Genomic DNA, 14,397 nt, shown 5'->3' with positions numbered 1-14,397 from the left:
CCAAAGCACTTTTCAATTCTATCTTCTATACCAAATTATTCTACATTGAGTATCCACTAGAAAGCACTTGTGAGGCACGAAGATGGGGAGGTGGACACAGTGCATGCTTTCAGGGAATTTGCAACCTAGAGGAATTTTTTAACAAATATTCCTTCATATTTGTAAGTTAAAAAATTGGACTTGTTAGGTTTAATGTCAGGAGGTTATGGGACAATCATATACATTTGTACCAAGTGAAAGATTAATACATGTTCCTCAACTTTTTCTTTTTTAAAATAATCTCTACACCCAATGTGGGGCTTGAACTCATGACCCTGAGGTCGAGTCACATGCTCTACTGACTGAGCCAGCCAGGTGCCCCTCAAATTTTCTTGATGTACTTTTTAAGCTTTTTTTCTTTAGGTTTTGAACAGGAAAATCGAATATTCTTGTATGTTTATGTATTCAACTGTATCTATGGGGTTGATGTCTAGGAGTAGGATAAACGGAGTCAAAGGTGCTTTAAAGATTTTGGATAGAGATTACCAAATTATCCTTTGTAGACAACATGCCATTTACACTCTGACCAACAATGTATGAAAATGTCTTTCTTCCCTCATTTTCTTATCAATAATGTATAATAAAAGTTATGGATCTTTGTAAAAAAAAAACTAGGTTAAAAATGGTATGCCGTTGTTTAATTTGCACTTCTCTTATGAGGAAGGTTTGGCTTATTTTCATATTTAGAAGCCACTTGTTTTTCCTTCTCTGTGTTCTTTGCCCATTGAGATGATCTATTTTGATATTTAGTTAAGATCAGTGTTTTGTTCTATGTGATTTACACTCCCACTTCCCTCCCCATCCTGCCTTGTTCATTAGTTGTTTATATCTGCTTATGGTGGTTTTGTCATGAATCCATTCTAAATTTTAGATCATCAGATTTATCAGTCTTATTTCATGGCTTCTCTGTCTTACATATATGGTTCAAAATTCGAAGCAGCAGCATTTAAATCATCGTATCAAGTGGCTTTATATATCCACATCCAGGATTCTATTGAAAGCTTAGCAATGGTGTAGTGTATTCAGCGGTACTCTTGCAAGTAAAGAACTGGGAAAAGGAACATAAAGACCTGGGTTCCAATTCTGGGAATATTAATAATCAGCCTTATGATGTTGGACAAGTAACAGCTTCATTCAGTCTCCTTTTCCTCATGTTAAAAAAAAAATTAAACGACATCTTCCTACTTACCTTTACATTCCTGATGATCTAATGAATACCATTTAACATGATTTAAAAATCATATGGAGCTATAGACAAATGCAAAGGTTTAGTTTAACACTGTATTTTGGTGAATGGGGGACAAAACTGGAAGAGAGATACTCACCCTAAGTAAGGCTTCTATCAAACTAGCAATCTAGACAGATGGTAGGTGAGGAGGGAATGAGGACAAAGAAGGGGCACCTGAAATGATCATCTAGACATCTAAGCCTATTTTCAATACTTGGGTAATTTCATCCACCCTAGATAGAGCCTCTCTCCAGCATCTGAATGGAGGTTTATAAGAATATGTGCATTTGGGAAGTATAAAAGATGAAAATCTCTGGTGGGTCATGGAAATCCAAACAGTCATAATGTGTGATTTAAATTAATGATTACTGGGGCGCCTGGGTGGCTCAGTCAGTTGAGCATCTGACTCTTGATTTCAGCTCAGGTCATGATCGCAGTTTGTGAGATGAGCCTCATGTTGGGCTCTGCACTGGGTGCGGAGCCTGCTTGGGATTCTCCCTCTCAGCCCCTCCCCCAGCTCGTGCTTGCGCTCTCTCCCTTTCTCTCAAAATAAACATTTAAATTAATGATTACTGATAATTCTAACAAAAAGAATTTTTAACATATATCTAGCTCTAATAACTCAAATTTGTTTTACTTATTACTAGAGATATGGGATAGTTCTTCTCTGTCATACACACAATAAACCTGAATGTGAACTAGCCAAATCACAGGAAACAAATTTTAGTGTGATCAGGACAGGTCTGAAAATATCATTTCTAGAGCAGTTGCTACATGCCAGGCACTATGCTAAAAACCTCCCTGACAATATTTTATTCAGTTCTAACAACCACCATTGAGGCTCAAAGAAGTAAAATGACATATCAAAGTCACTCAACTAGTAAGGCAAGTTCAGAGTCTAGGATGTATCCCTCCCTCTATCCTGCATACGAACTCTTGGGTTGCAATTCTGTCATGATTCTGCCTTCATGTTAATACCCATTTATCTATTTCTTCAAAATACTTAATGCATTGTTTGGTCTATAGATGTGTTTGGTCTACAGATTTCAGACAGAAAGACATCCTGAAGGCCTACAGCCATAACTGTATCTAGAAAGATATATTTAGAGCATCAAGTTTCCTCATATTTAACTAAATAAGGAGCTATTACATCTTTCAATTTCTCAAGGTAAAAGAAAATATGTTAGGGCATAGACATGTTTTTTGATAGCTACCAAAAGAGTATTCTTTAGGTTAAGGGTTTCAAGAAACAAGTTAATCTTTTCAAAGGGAGAAAAGTCAGCTGTATGCATGGATAAACTGAATTCTGGTATACGATTTGGAATTAGAACAGTTACTATAATGTACATGAAACTACTGAATTTGAACTCATTTGTTTTAACTCCAAATTCTGAGTGACTGGTTTATTTCCTCTGGAAATGATGTCATCTAATGTTAAGTCAGTAAAAATTTACTGAATAGCTATTCTAGCTATACCCTGAGCCTGATTCTCCTCAAATCTATCCAAATCAATAGGGTTGCTAAATGTGCAAAACTAGATCAGAGAACCTTTATGAAGTCATCAAGTGTGTTCCCATGTTTCTGATGTAGTAAGAAGTTAGAAAAATGAAATTCTTGGTCTACTGGACTCTAACCGCTACCTACCCAATATATTAAGAATATAAAATAGTGTGATGGTGTCTGTCTTCAAGGGTTTTCCAGTTCGGTAAGGAGGCAGAAGGGAGAAGTATTCATGAATTACCAAAATAAAAAGCAGTACACAGTAAATACAGAAGAGGTAACTAAAGACTAAGGGATAACAGAGAAGGGAACTTAATCTTAGCAGTGGTGAGACTGGGGAAAAGTCATTTGAAATAGGCCTAAAGGGGTAAGGATTTTAGTAAACTGGGAAGGAGAGAGGCTTTGTAGAGCCTAAGTTCTGATTCCAAATCAAATCACTCACCTGCTAAGTGTACATTTCCTAAACTCTAAGCTTCAATTTAACTGGAAAGTGAAGATAATGAGAGTACCCACCTCTTGAGGGAAATGTGATTAGTAAATGAGTTTATATAAAGTAGGTGGCATAGAGAAGGCATGTAAAATGCCTGGCTGAACACATAATAAGGACTCAATAAATGTTAATATTAGTACTACTAACAAAAAGTCAAAAGATACATGTGTGGGATAAAAGATGACAGATATGTGTATAATTTGTTTCTGCAATTGTACAACCATTTAATTTAAAATCTGGGCTTAAAGGGGTGGGGTGGGGGATTCAAATTAAGAGCCATAGGGATCTAGCCAGTTAAACGTGGTCTACCAGCAGACCATGAGGTCAAAGGTATGAGTAAATCCTTTCTTTTGCCGGCAAACTCTGTTAAGAGTTAGGTTGTACAGATTTTTTGTTTTTAAAGACTTAATTTATCTCAAGAGTAAAATTTCTTTTTGGTAGAATACTGAAGAATTTAAAGGCCTTGGCAGATTGTTAAGTGGTAGATTTTAAGTCAGACATTTTTTCTGACTTGCTTTTGATTATTTGATGTAGTTATGTGGAGGAACAGAAGAACCTGGCGGTTAAGAGTAAGACTTTGAAGTCTCATATTCTTGAATTAGAATCCTAGATTTGCAATTTACTCCAACCAATTTTAGGAGAATTACTTTAACATAAAGATTAGCATATTATGTGCTTAACTAGTAAGGGTTATCGTGATTATTAGAGCAAACCATAATTGGGGATTCACAAGAAAACATCTAGAATAAAAAGAATAGTTTCTCCTGATAAATAGATCTACCTGAATTTTTATTTGAAGGAATAGAATGAAAGAATACAATGAGGGAAATTATAGTCAGAGCAAAGGCACAAAACCAATTCTCTTCAGAAATCAATGAACATTTTGCACTGCTGTGTGATTTAGAAGTGATCAATGACCATGTAAGGACAAAACATTTACCTGAATTTCTTAGTTAACTTGTATATTTAATTAGTATAACACAGCTGTGCCTAAAGCAGTATCTTACATATAACAGGTATTCAGATAGTCAATAAATACACAAATGTGATTTACATACATTCATAAAAAATAAAATGGGAAATTTTAGTACTAAATTAATGTGATATTAAAAGCAATTAGCAGTTATTAATCTAAAATAATGCCAACCAACTAATTGTGAAAGGTTGCTGAGCCTGACATGACTTAGAATGATTTTGGACCCTGTTCACATCTGCCTTCTGAGGAACTTAACAATGATTATAATCAATGATCCCTTTTTTTGTTTTGTTTTGTTTTTTTAATATACCATCTGTGGCAGATTAACTGCATTCACAGCCCAAATTCTTCACCCATGCCTATACTTACTCTTTATCACTTTGCAATGTCCTCTCATTCTGGCCTCACCCATGTGACTTGCTTGGGCCGATAAGATGTTGGTTAACAAGTATGAACTGTAAACTGGCAGAGGCATGCAAGCTGAAGCATGAGAAACTACTCGGTCACTTATGCTCCCTCGTGTATACCTCTGCTTTTGCCAGGAGAGCACTGCCTGGGCTGGCCTGCAGCATGCGTGGGAGGTATGGCGCAGGGCTAAGGTGTCACACCTGGTAGCCAGCTCGTACAAAGGCATGTGAGGGAGCCTGGCCAAAATCAAAAGAACCTCTTAGCCTTATTTGCCAGTCCCAGATATAGGAGTGCAGTAAGTGCTCATTTACTTTCAGGCAGTAAGTTTTCTGGTGGTTTGTAATACAGCATTGTTGTAGCAATAGATAATGATTAAACAAGTGCAAGGTCTCTCATTCCTTAAAAAACAAAACTTCACTCAATCTTTTATTTTCTTCATGTTTAGAGCTAGATTACTTTAATGAATTATCCTATACTTGATATCACCATTTTCTTATCTCCTATTCTTAACCTACTCCAGTCTGGCTTCCAGGCCCTTTCATTCCACAAAAACACCTACTAAAGTCACCAATGAATTGATAAAGCCAATGAATGATCCTTAATTTTTCAACTATTTTGCCTTCCTAACAACATTCAACACTAATGGCCATTTCCTCTGCTACAGACTGAACCGTGTACCCCCCAGATTCATATGTTGAAGCCCTAACCCCCTATATTAAGAAATACAGGGCCTGTAGGAGGTAACTAAGGTAAAATGAGGTCACAATCTGAGTCCTAATTTGATGGGTTTGTTATCTCCATAAAAGGAGAAGAAGACACCAGAGAATGGGAAGGTAGCTATGTGCAAACCAGCAAGAGACCCCTCACCAGAAACTGAACCCTCCAGACCTTGATCTTGGACTTTCTAGCCTCCAGAACTGTGAGAAAACAAATCTCTGTTTTAAGCCATGCAGTCTATGGTATTTTGTTATGGCAGCCTGAGAAGTAAACCTCTTCCTTGAAACTCATTTTTCTTGGATTTTGATACAAAACACAATACTGGCTTCCTTTTTCCTCTTCCTTTTACTCCAAGTCATCCTATTCTTGGATGGCTTAGAATTTCTTAAGACCAAGTCCCAGGCTTCCTTTCCTTCTTCTATAATCTCTATTTAGGGGTTCTCATCCATACTCAGTTTCAGTTATCAAAGATCTCGCAGACATCTCAACTCATCCCACAGTTCACTCATTACTTCTTCAGAAAGGATTTCCCTGTGTACTCAACCTAAAGTAACTACCCCTAGAAAACTCTTTATACCATCTAATTTCATTGACACAGAACTTAAACTGCTTATGTTTTTCCTCCCTCCAGTTAAAATACAAGTTTGATGAGAGTACAACATATTGGTCTTGTTCAACATATTATTTCCAGCACCTTGCATTATAGAAACTGGATAGATATCTGTCAAAAGAATAAATCTAGACTTCTGCTTCTGGCCATGATGAAGTGACAGGAACAAAAATATATGAAATATTTTTAAGACCATGGATGAAAGAAAGTACAGGATGACAGTGACCCCTGAAAGAAGGGAACAAAGGAGGTAAGTCATAACACTTGCTCTGGCTTACTGCCTGAATAGTTTCCAGGCTGCAGTATAGGAAGAGGAATCCAAAGGAAGCTTGGAAGCCTTCCTGAGATGAGAGGACAAAGTTTGGAGGTGAGGGAGACCAAGGCAACTAGAGTCTGTGGGGCAGGTAACAGGAGACAGAGCTGCACTGACAGTGCCAGAGAGCAACATTGGTTTCCCTGGAATCCGTAGATAAATACTGATCAGTGCATGAATGTTTCCCAAGGCTGTGAAAAAGACCACTGAAAAGGACCAGCTGGAAAATCCCCAGAGACCATATAGGACTGGATAAAATTTGTGTTCCCACCAGCAAGAATGGATAAATCTCCTAATACATACGGCATTGAATAGGTATTGGTAGTGCCTCACTAGTGGGGGTAAAATTAGCCCTAGAGCAGGATTTCTCAACCTCAGCACTACTGACATTTGGGGCTGAGTGATTCTTTTTTGTGGGGAGCTGTCTTACTATGCACTGTAGAATGTTTAGCAGAATCACCGGCCTCTACCCACTAGGTGTGACAATCCAAAATGTCTCCCTATGTCACCAATTATCCCCTGTAGGACATCCCCTGGTGAGAACCACTGTCCTAGACTATAGGCTGCCTATCAATGCCCAAAATCAAGATTTGAAAGGATAAAGGTTTTTCTTAATAAGTTCGTGGTGTCTCAGAACAGAGCCCCAAAACATTGAAGGCACTGTAAAAACAAACAACCCCAGCACACAATGTAAAACCGACGATGTCTAGCATCCAATCCAAAATTACCAGGCATGTACAAAACAGGAAAATATCCAAAATGAGGAGAAAAATCAATCAGTAGGAACTGATAAATAATACAGATTATAAAATTAGCACACAAGGATGTTCATGCAGATATTTAAAATATACTCCATTATAGTCAAGAAGCTGAGGAAAGCATGAGCATGAGGGGAAATATAGTAGATACAAAGAAGACTAAATTTAAACTTCTGGAGATGAAAATATAATTTCTGAAATGAAAATATCCTGGGTGTTATTAACAGCAGATTAGACAACCCAAAGAAAAGGTTATCAAACTTAAAAACATAGAAATAGCATAATCCAAAATGAAACATAAAAAAAATGAACAAAGGGGTGCCTGGGTGGCTCAGTCGATTGAATGTCTGTCTCTTGGTTTTGGCTCAGGTCATGATCTCCTGGTTCGTGAGCTTGAGCCCTGCATTAGGCTCTGTGCTGACAGTGCAGGTTGGGATTCTCTTTATCTCTCTCCCTCTCTCTGCCCTTCCTGCATGCTCTCGCTCTCAAAATAAATAAATAAACTTAAAAAAATTAACAAAAATGAGTAGGTATCAGTGATCTATGTAACAAAATACATGTGATTGGAATCCCAAAAGGAGAGTAGAGACAAGAGGGATAGGAACATACTTGAAGAAAGTATGGCTGAAATATTTCCAAATATGATAAAAACTAAACTCCCATATCCAAGTAGTTAAAAAAAACTCCAGGTAGAAAAAACATAAAGGCAACAAAGCCAAACCCATTTATAATCAAACTGCTGATAACCAGTGATAAAATCTTACAAAGAACTAGAGGAAAAAACAATAGAGTAGCAAATATAAGAATCACAGCAGACTTCTCTTCAGAAACAATGCAAACTAAATGACAGTGGAGCAACATCTTCAAAGTACTAAAAAGTATATGGTCACATTTGAATTTCATATTCAGCAAAAATATCTTTCAAAACAAAAGTGAAATGAAGACTTTTTAAGACATAAAAAGGCAGGGCTGAGTGAATTATTAAACAGCAAACCCACACAACAAGAATTGCTAAAGGAAGTTTTCAAGCAGAAGTAAAATGACATCAGATAGAAACCTGGATTTGTGCAAAAGAATGAAAAGCACCAGAAATGGAAAATTCATGGAGAAAATACTTTTCCTATTTTGAAAACCTCTTTGAATAACTGTGCGGAGGAAAAATAGTAACACTATATTGGAAGGATTATAACACTTATGGAAGCACAACATATGACAATAATAATAGCACAAAGCCTTGAAGGGAGGAAAGGCACATGTACTGTAAAGTTCTTAAGATTATACATGAAGTAATATAACATTATCTGAAGGTAGTTTATAGTAAGTTAATGATATATAGGGTAAACTTGACAGCAAGTACTACTTAAAAACTAAGAGATTAAATAGAATAATAAAATATACTCAACTTGTCTAAAAGAAGGCAAGAAAAGAGAAAAAGGAACTAAATAATAGATTGGACAAACAGAAAATAGAAAGTTGGGCTATTATCAAAAAGACAAGAAATAACAAGTATTGGTGAAGATGTGGAGAAAAGGCAAACCTGTGTACTATGAGTGGGAATGTAAATTCACATACCCAATATAGAAAACAGTATGGATGTTCCTCAAAAAATTAAGAATAGAACGACCATATGATCCACAATTCCATTTCTGGATATTTACCCAAAAAATGAAAATAACTTGAAAAGATATATGCATTCCCCATCATGTTCATTGCAATATTATTTACAATAACCAAGATATGGAAACAACTTAAGTGTCTTATCAATGGATGAATGGATAAAGAGAATCCTCTCTCTCTCTCTCATACACACACACACACACACACACACACACACACACTGGAATATTATCCAAAAAGTAAGGAAATCTTGCCATTTGCAACAACATGGATGGACATTGAGGGCATTATCGTAAGTGAATTAAGTCAGAGAAAGACAAATATCAGATGATTCCACTTATATGTAGAATCTAAAATAACAAAAACCAAAATCAACCAAGCTCGCAGATACAGAAAGCAGACTGGTGGATGCCAGAGGTGAGAGCAAAATGGGTGAAGTGAGTCAAACTTCTAGTTATAATACAAATAAGTCATGGGGATGTAATGTATACATGGTGGCTGAGTATATAATAATACTGTATTGCATATTTGAAAGTTGCTAATAGATTGTAAAAGTTTTCATCACAAGAAAAAAATTGTAACTATGGTGACAAATATTAGCTAGACTTATTTGGTGATCACTTCACAATATATACAAATACATATCATTATGTTGTACACCTGAAACTAATATGTTGTATGTTAATTACACCTCAATTAAAAAAATAAAGTTGGCTGACTCAAACAACCACATCAAAAGTCACATGAGATGGAAAATGGTATATTAAAAGGCAGAGATTGTCAGACTGAATGAGAAAGCAAGCCTCAAGTGTATGCTGCCTCAAAGAAACTCACTTTTAATATAGACACATATAGGTTAGAAATAAAAGTGTGGGAAAAGATATACCATGTTAAAACTAGGGAAAAGTAGGCTGGAATAACTATCAGACAAAAAAAGATTTCAGACCAAGGAATACTTCTAGAGATGAAGAGGTTAGTTTCATATGAAAAAGGAGTAAATACATCAAAAGTACATAAAAATTCCAAATGTGTATGTACCTAATAACAGAGCTTCAAAATACATGATGCAAAACCTGATAGAACTAAAAGGATAAATAGGAAAATCTAGAATCATAGCTGCAGATTTCAAAATGCTTCTCTCAAGAATAAATATAAGTAGACTGAAACTCAGGAAGGATGCAAAAGAGTTGAACAGCACTATCAACTTGCTTAAAGGAACACCACCCAGAAGCAGCAGAATGAACATTATTTTCAAGAACACAGAGAACAGTTATTAAAGTAGATCTGGATAGACTCTGGACCATAAAACAAATCTCAATAAATTCAAAAGAATTAAAATCATACAAAGTATATTTTATAAGCATAGCAGAATCAAATGAGAAATCAGTAAGAGAAAGGTATCTGGAAAATCCCTAAATATTTGAAAAGTGACCAATACATCTCTAAGTAATCCATGGGTTAAATAAAAAACTACAAGGGAAATTAGAAAATATTTCTAATTTAGTGGAAATGAAAATACAGCAGAGCAAACTTTGTGGAATATAGCTAAAGTGGTATTTAGAGGGTAATTTATAACACAATGATCATATTAATAAGGAACTAATCTTCTTTCCACCACAACACTCTACACTCTATACCAATGGTTCTCAAAGTGTGGTCCTTGGGTCAGCAAAATAAGCATCACTTGGGCCCCACTACATAACCTATTGAAATAGAAAGTGCTTGGAGCCTAACAATTTCTTTTTCAATAAGCCCTCCTGGTGATTCTCATGCACACTAAAGTTTGTAAAGCATTGTTTTCAAGTAGCACAGTTCTCATTAGGACCACCATGATGGTCTATGCCTTCATTCATGCCCTCTACCATTCATGTTTCACAAGGCAGTCAGATCCTTTAGGAAGGAGAATCTGATGATGTCATATACCTTCCCCATCCACTCCCAATTTCAATCTCTACTTTAAGAGCAATGGGAAGCTATCAGAAACACATAAACATGACTTAATGAGAACCTACATGGTCTATCCTTCACCTACTCCTCAATCTTTACATCTGACACCATGCTCCTCCTTTCTCTTTTGACCCAAGACACACAGTCATTGTCTTACCTGCAAAGAACACCATGCTGTACTTTTTCCACATGCAACTCTTCCTGAAAGTCAGTCCTCTCCCCTCCCTGCCCAGTTGTCTGCTACTTGGCCTAGTTAATTCCTACTCACTCTTCACAGCTCAGTTCAATGGTCAATTTCCTTAGAGAAGTCTTCTCCTTATAGGGAGAAGGAATTCTTATAGTACCCAAAAAGAATTCTTTAGTACCACCTACAGTTATGAACTTGTAAGATTCGTGTAACTATTTACTCAATGTCTGCCTCTCCTAATAAACTTGAACCATGAGGACAGAACAATACCTGGTTTTGTCCCCCATTTTATCCTACATATAGCCTAGCATATTGCCTGGCACATAGGAGATATTTTTTGAAGAATAAATTAATGGGGTCTATCCAGTTTTCTCTGTTTCTATATATAGAAACAAAGTAGCAAGTAAATGAATTTTCCAGATTGCCTGGAATTGGAATGGGGGTGGGGTAGGAAAAATAAGCCAAGGTCTTATTTAAATTAAACAAAAACAATCAAGAAAAAAACTGGCAGGATGAAACCTTCAGATACCTACTCTGACTCCCCTCCCATAATTAAACAATAGGTGAATTCAATAGAGTTAGCATTATAATCACAGAATGCTCAGCTCCTCTACAAAGAAAAGTGTTTACTGCCTAGGAAAAATGAGGTGGGGGGGGGGGGAAATGGAAGCTAGGGGAGCTGAACTAAGAATTCCAAATTCCTAAGTGAAGAAATAAAGAAGAAAACCAGGGTAGAGAAGGGGGAAAGAGAACACTTGAGGAAGGAATTTAAGGTATAAAGCACTGAAATCACTTTAACAGGTGGCAGCCACTGGTAAAGGAAGAGAGGGAAGGTGACCCTTGCACTTACCTCAGATAGACAAAGCAGGTCTGGAGGCTGCGGGGAGAGAATAAAGATTTACAAAAACAGAATAAAACTGCCACTATGGCTCCCCCAGCACCACTCTGCTGGATAAAGATAGGTCTTGTCCCATAGAGATAAAGCAAAACAAAACAACTACAAGTCAGAAATGTATTGTGCAGGAGGAGGGAGAGGATGGGGTGTTGGAAATAAACTGGATATAATAACTTTAATCTACTTTTAAAAATCCAATGACTTTTTCTAGCCACATACCAAATTCTACTGATATAAACGGGTCAGCAAACTTTTCCACCAAGGGCCACGTAATCAGCAGTTGAAGTTTTATGGGCTTTACACAATTACTCGGTTAAGCTCGTGTGGCACAAACACCAGTAGACAATATATAAGTGAATGAACATGGCAGTGTTACAATAAAACTTACTTACAAATGGGCCATGGGCCAGACTCCCTGATTTAGATAATCTTATGTTTGAAAATAATTCTATACTCCATACCAACTAGTAATAGAGATCAACCAAATTATCTTTCTTCAAATTATACTATGTTGCCAAAGTAAAAATAATTTGACTTTTTTAAAAAAATAAGTTCCCTGAGTTCCTTTGTAGCTCTGATATCTAACACAATGCCTAACAGATCAAAAAGAAAAAGTATCTAATTTGTTGAATAAACTGGATGGTTTTTCCATGAAAGATGCAGGACAATTAGTGAAACAGAATACTGTGAAAAACTAAGTAATGGTTGACAAAGCAACAGGATATAAAATATCCAAGAAAAATTCTAAGAAAAAACATCAAGACAGGGGATTATCTAAGTCACTGTTCTATATTTTTTAATAAAGTATTACAGCAAGAGTTAGAAACTCTTCAAAACCTAAAACTCTTCTCCTTACTCAGGAAACTATATAGAGCAGTATTTTCCAATTATGTTTCCCAAACTGCAGGATATAAAAAGTTGTGATATATAAAGTGTGAAGAATGCAGTTTAACATTCAATGGGGCGCTGTGATTCAACAGGCACAGGAAAGAGAACTCAGCATTTTCCAAAGCTATTGGACCACAGAACCAGGACCACAGATGCAGGACTACTGCATCTTGGACTCTGTATCTGGAATGCTTGTGTAGCAAACTAGATTAAGGTGACAGTGAGTCATCTAGAAATGTTTATCAAAATGAAATTTAGAAAATCATCTACTCTGTGCTTCACAGTTCTTCCATTAAATGATAATTATGAAGCTGAATAATAGCACATGAAGAAATGCTAACTCTAGATTTTATGTGAAAATGTTTAGGCTATTCTGTGCCAAGGTATGCCTCAACCATACAAATCTAAAAGGACATTTTGAGTTAGGACGCAAAAAACGTGGTAAACCATTCATGACCAGGACCAGAGGAGAATGCATGGTTGGCTTCAGTTTCAGGTAGCTAAAGGAGTATACTGTTAGTTAAAAATCACCCATCAGTTATATACCTGTGTGAAAACCAGAATGCTGAATGGGAAAATGTGTATTTGGTCATTTTTGAGGACAGATGACAAAACAGGAGACGCTGACAAACTGAGCTGTTGTAGGTCATCTCAATCTAATTCAAAGTATCAATTTGAATTCTGAATTTTTACAGCAAAATTTGATGTTTTAGATGATACACTGAGTATAGCAACCTCAAGCCCACATAAGTTATTCTAGTCTGAAAATTTCCTTAAATGTGTCCAAAGTAAGCTTATTTACATCCAGATATTTGTCAATTAGGAAAGGCACATATTTACTTGGTAACTCAAAAGACACTGATATTCAAAAGTTCTTAATATTTTCAATAGCCACACTCCATTTTAGGCCATAATCACCTCAAAAATCATCTCTTAGAGCTAGCCTTTTACACACCCCATTTTATCCCCCCCTCCCCTCAAATTTATACTGTGTGCTATTATCAGAAAAGACCCTCTAGAATTAGAATTACACTTTGATCATATAGTTTCTCATCACTATTCACAGAATGAATTCTAGGCTTGATTTCTTTGTTTACTGGTGAATCTGATTGACCCAATTGAATCTAAGGGCCCACCTTTGTCCAAGCTTACGTTCTGGCAGCTGAGATAAAAGTCACAAAGCTGTTAAATCCTGTTATTTCTTGGGATAGATTTCAAATGTTACCTACTTTGTACAATGCCCATCATATTACCCTTAAATTATGTCTGGACTCACTGAAAATAGATCTAATAGCCTCAATATTCTGCCCATGAATTTGTAAACTGATTTACATCCCCATATGTTGTTCCCACTATTCTCATGTTTTAAGAGAGAAATGACTCTTCTGGCCAAAATCCATCTATCTAATGATGGCCCATAATGTCCAATAATCAACTCTGGCGCTTCACTCCATTTCCACTGCTTGCCATCTCATGTTTGTATCTTCAACCTTTCATTTTCTACTGGCTTCTTCCCATTGGCATCTAAATTTTTTTAAAACCAGTCTTCATTAGAGCTTCCTCTTGCTATCTCCCTATCTCCTCTCCAGTCATAGCCATTTACAGTTTTCTGTGTTAATTTTCTTCACTTCCTCTTCCTGCATTAACTCAATCATAAGATTCTCACTGCATTTCCCCGCCAAAACCAAAATCATTACAATAACCTTTGGGCTACCTTAGATGGAAATGTTTCAGGGCTTAACTGACCTCTCATCAACAGTTTACACTTGTTTTATCCCTTCTTAAAACACATTTCCTTTCTACCACACTCTCCTGACTTTCCTC

The 14,397-nt window shown here is 36.4% G+C and overlaps 1 protein-coding gene and 1 long non-coding RNA gene across 10 annotated transcripts in view; one reads left to right on the top strand and one right to left on the bottom strand.

Moving 5' to 3' along the window:
- Positions 1-14,397, bottom strand: part of LCORL (ligand dependent nuclear receptor corepressor like) — a 167,118-nt gene that overhangs the window by 2,517 nt on the left and 150,204 nt on the right. For 5 of the 9 annotated variants that reach the window (XM_042936809.1, XM_042936812.1, XM_042936811.1 and 2 more), the window contains one exon: positions 11,641-11,667. The exons of the other annotated variants lie outside the window; for them this stretch is intronic. In XM_042936809.1, the coding sequence (XP_042792743.1) occupies positions 11,642-11,667 (26 nt within the window). In that variant the 3' untranslated portion in view covers position 11,641. The remainder of the gene's footprint in view (positions 1-11,640; positions 11,668-14,397) is intronic. 9 annotated transcript variants of the gene reach the window in all.
- The window catches only part of LOC122218590, a 68,881-nt gene continuing 60,408 nt past the window's right edge, over positions 5,925-14,397 (top strand). The window contains exon 1 of the long non-coding RNA XR_006202020.1: positions 5,925-6,218. This is a non-coding gene — a long non-coding RNA (uncharacterized LOC122218590). The remainder of the gene's footprint in view (positions 6,219-14,397) is intronic.

The sequence above is a fragment of the Panthera leo genome, chromosome B1 (assembly GCF_018350215.1).
Source record: "Panthera leo isolate Ple1 chromosome B1, P.leo_Ple1_pat1.1, whole genome shotgun sequence".
NCBI lineage: Eukaryota > Metazoa > Chordata > Mammalia > Carnivora > Felidae > Panthera > Panthera leo.
The sequence above is the reverse complement of the archived record's forward strand: the minus strand, read 5'-3'. Positions and strand labels throughout refer to the sequence as shown.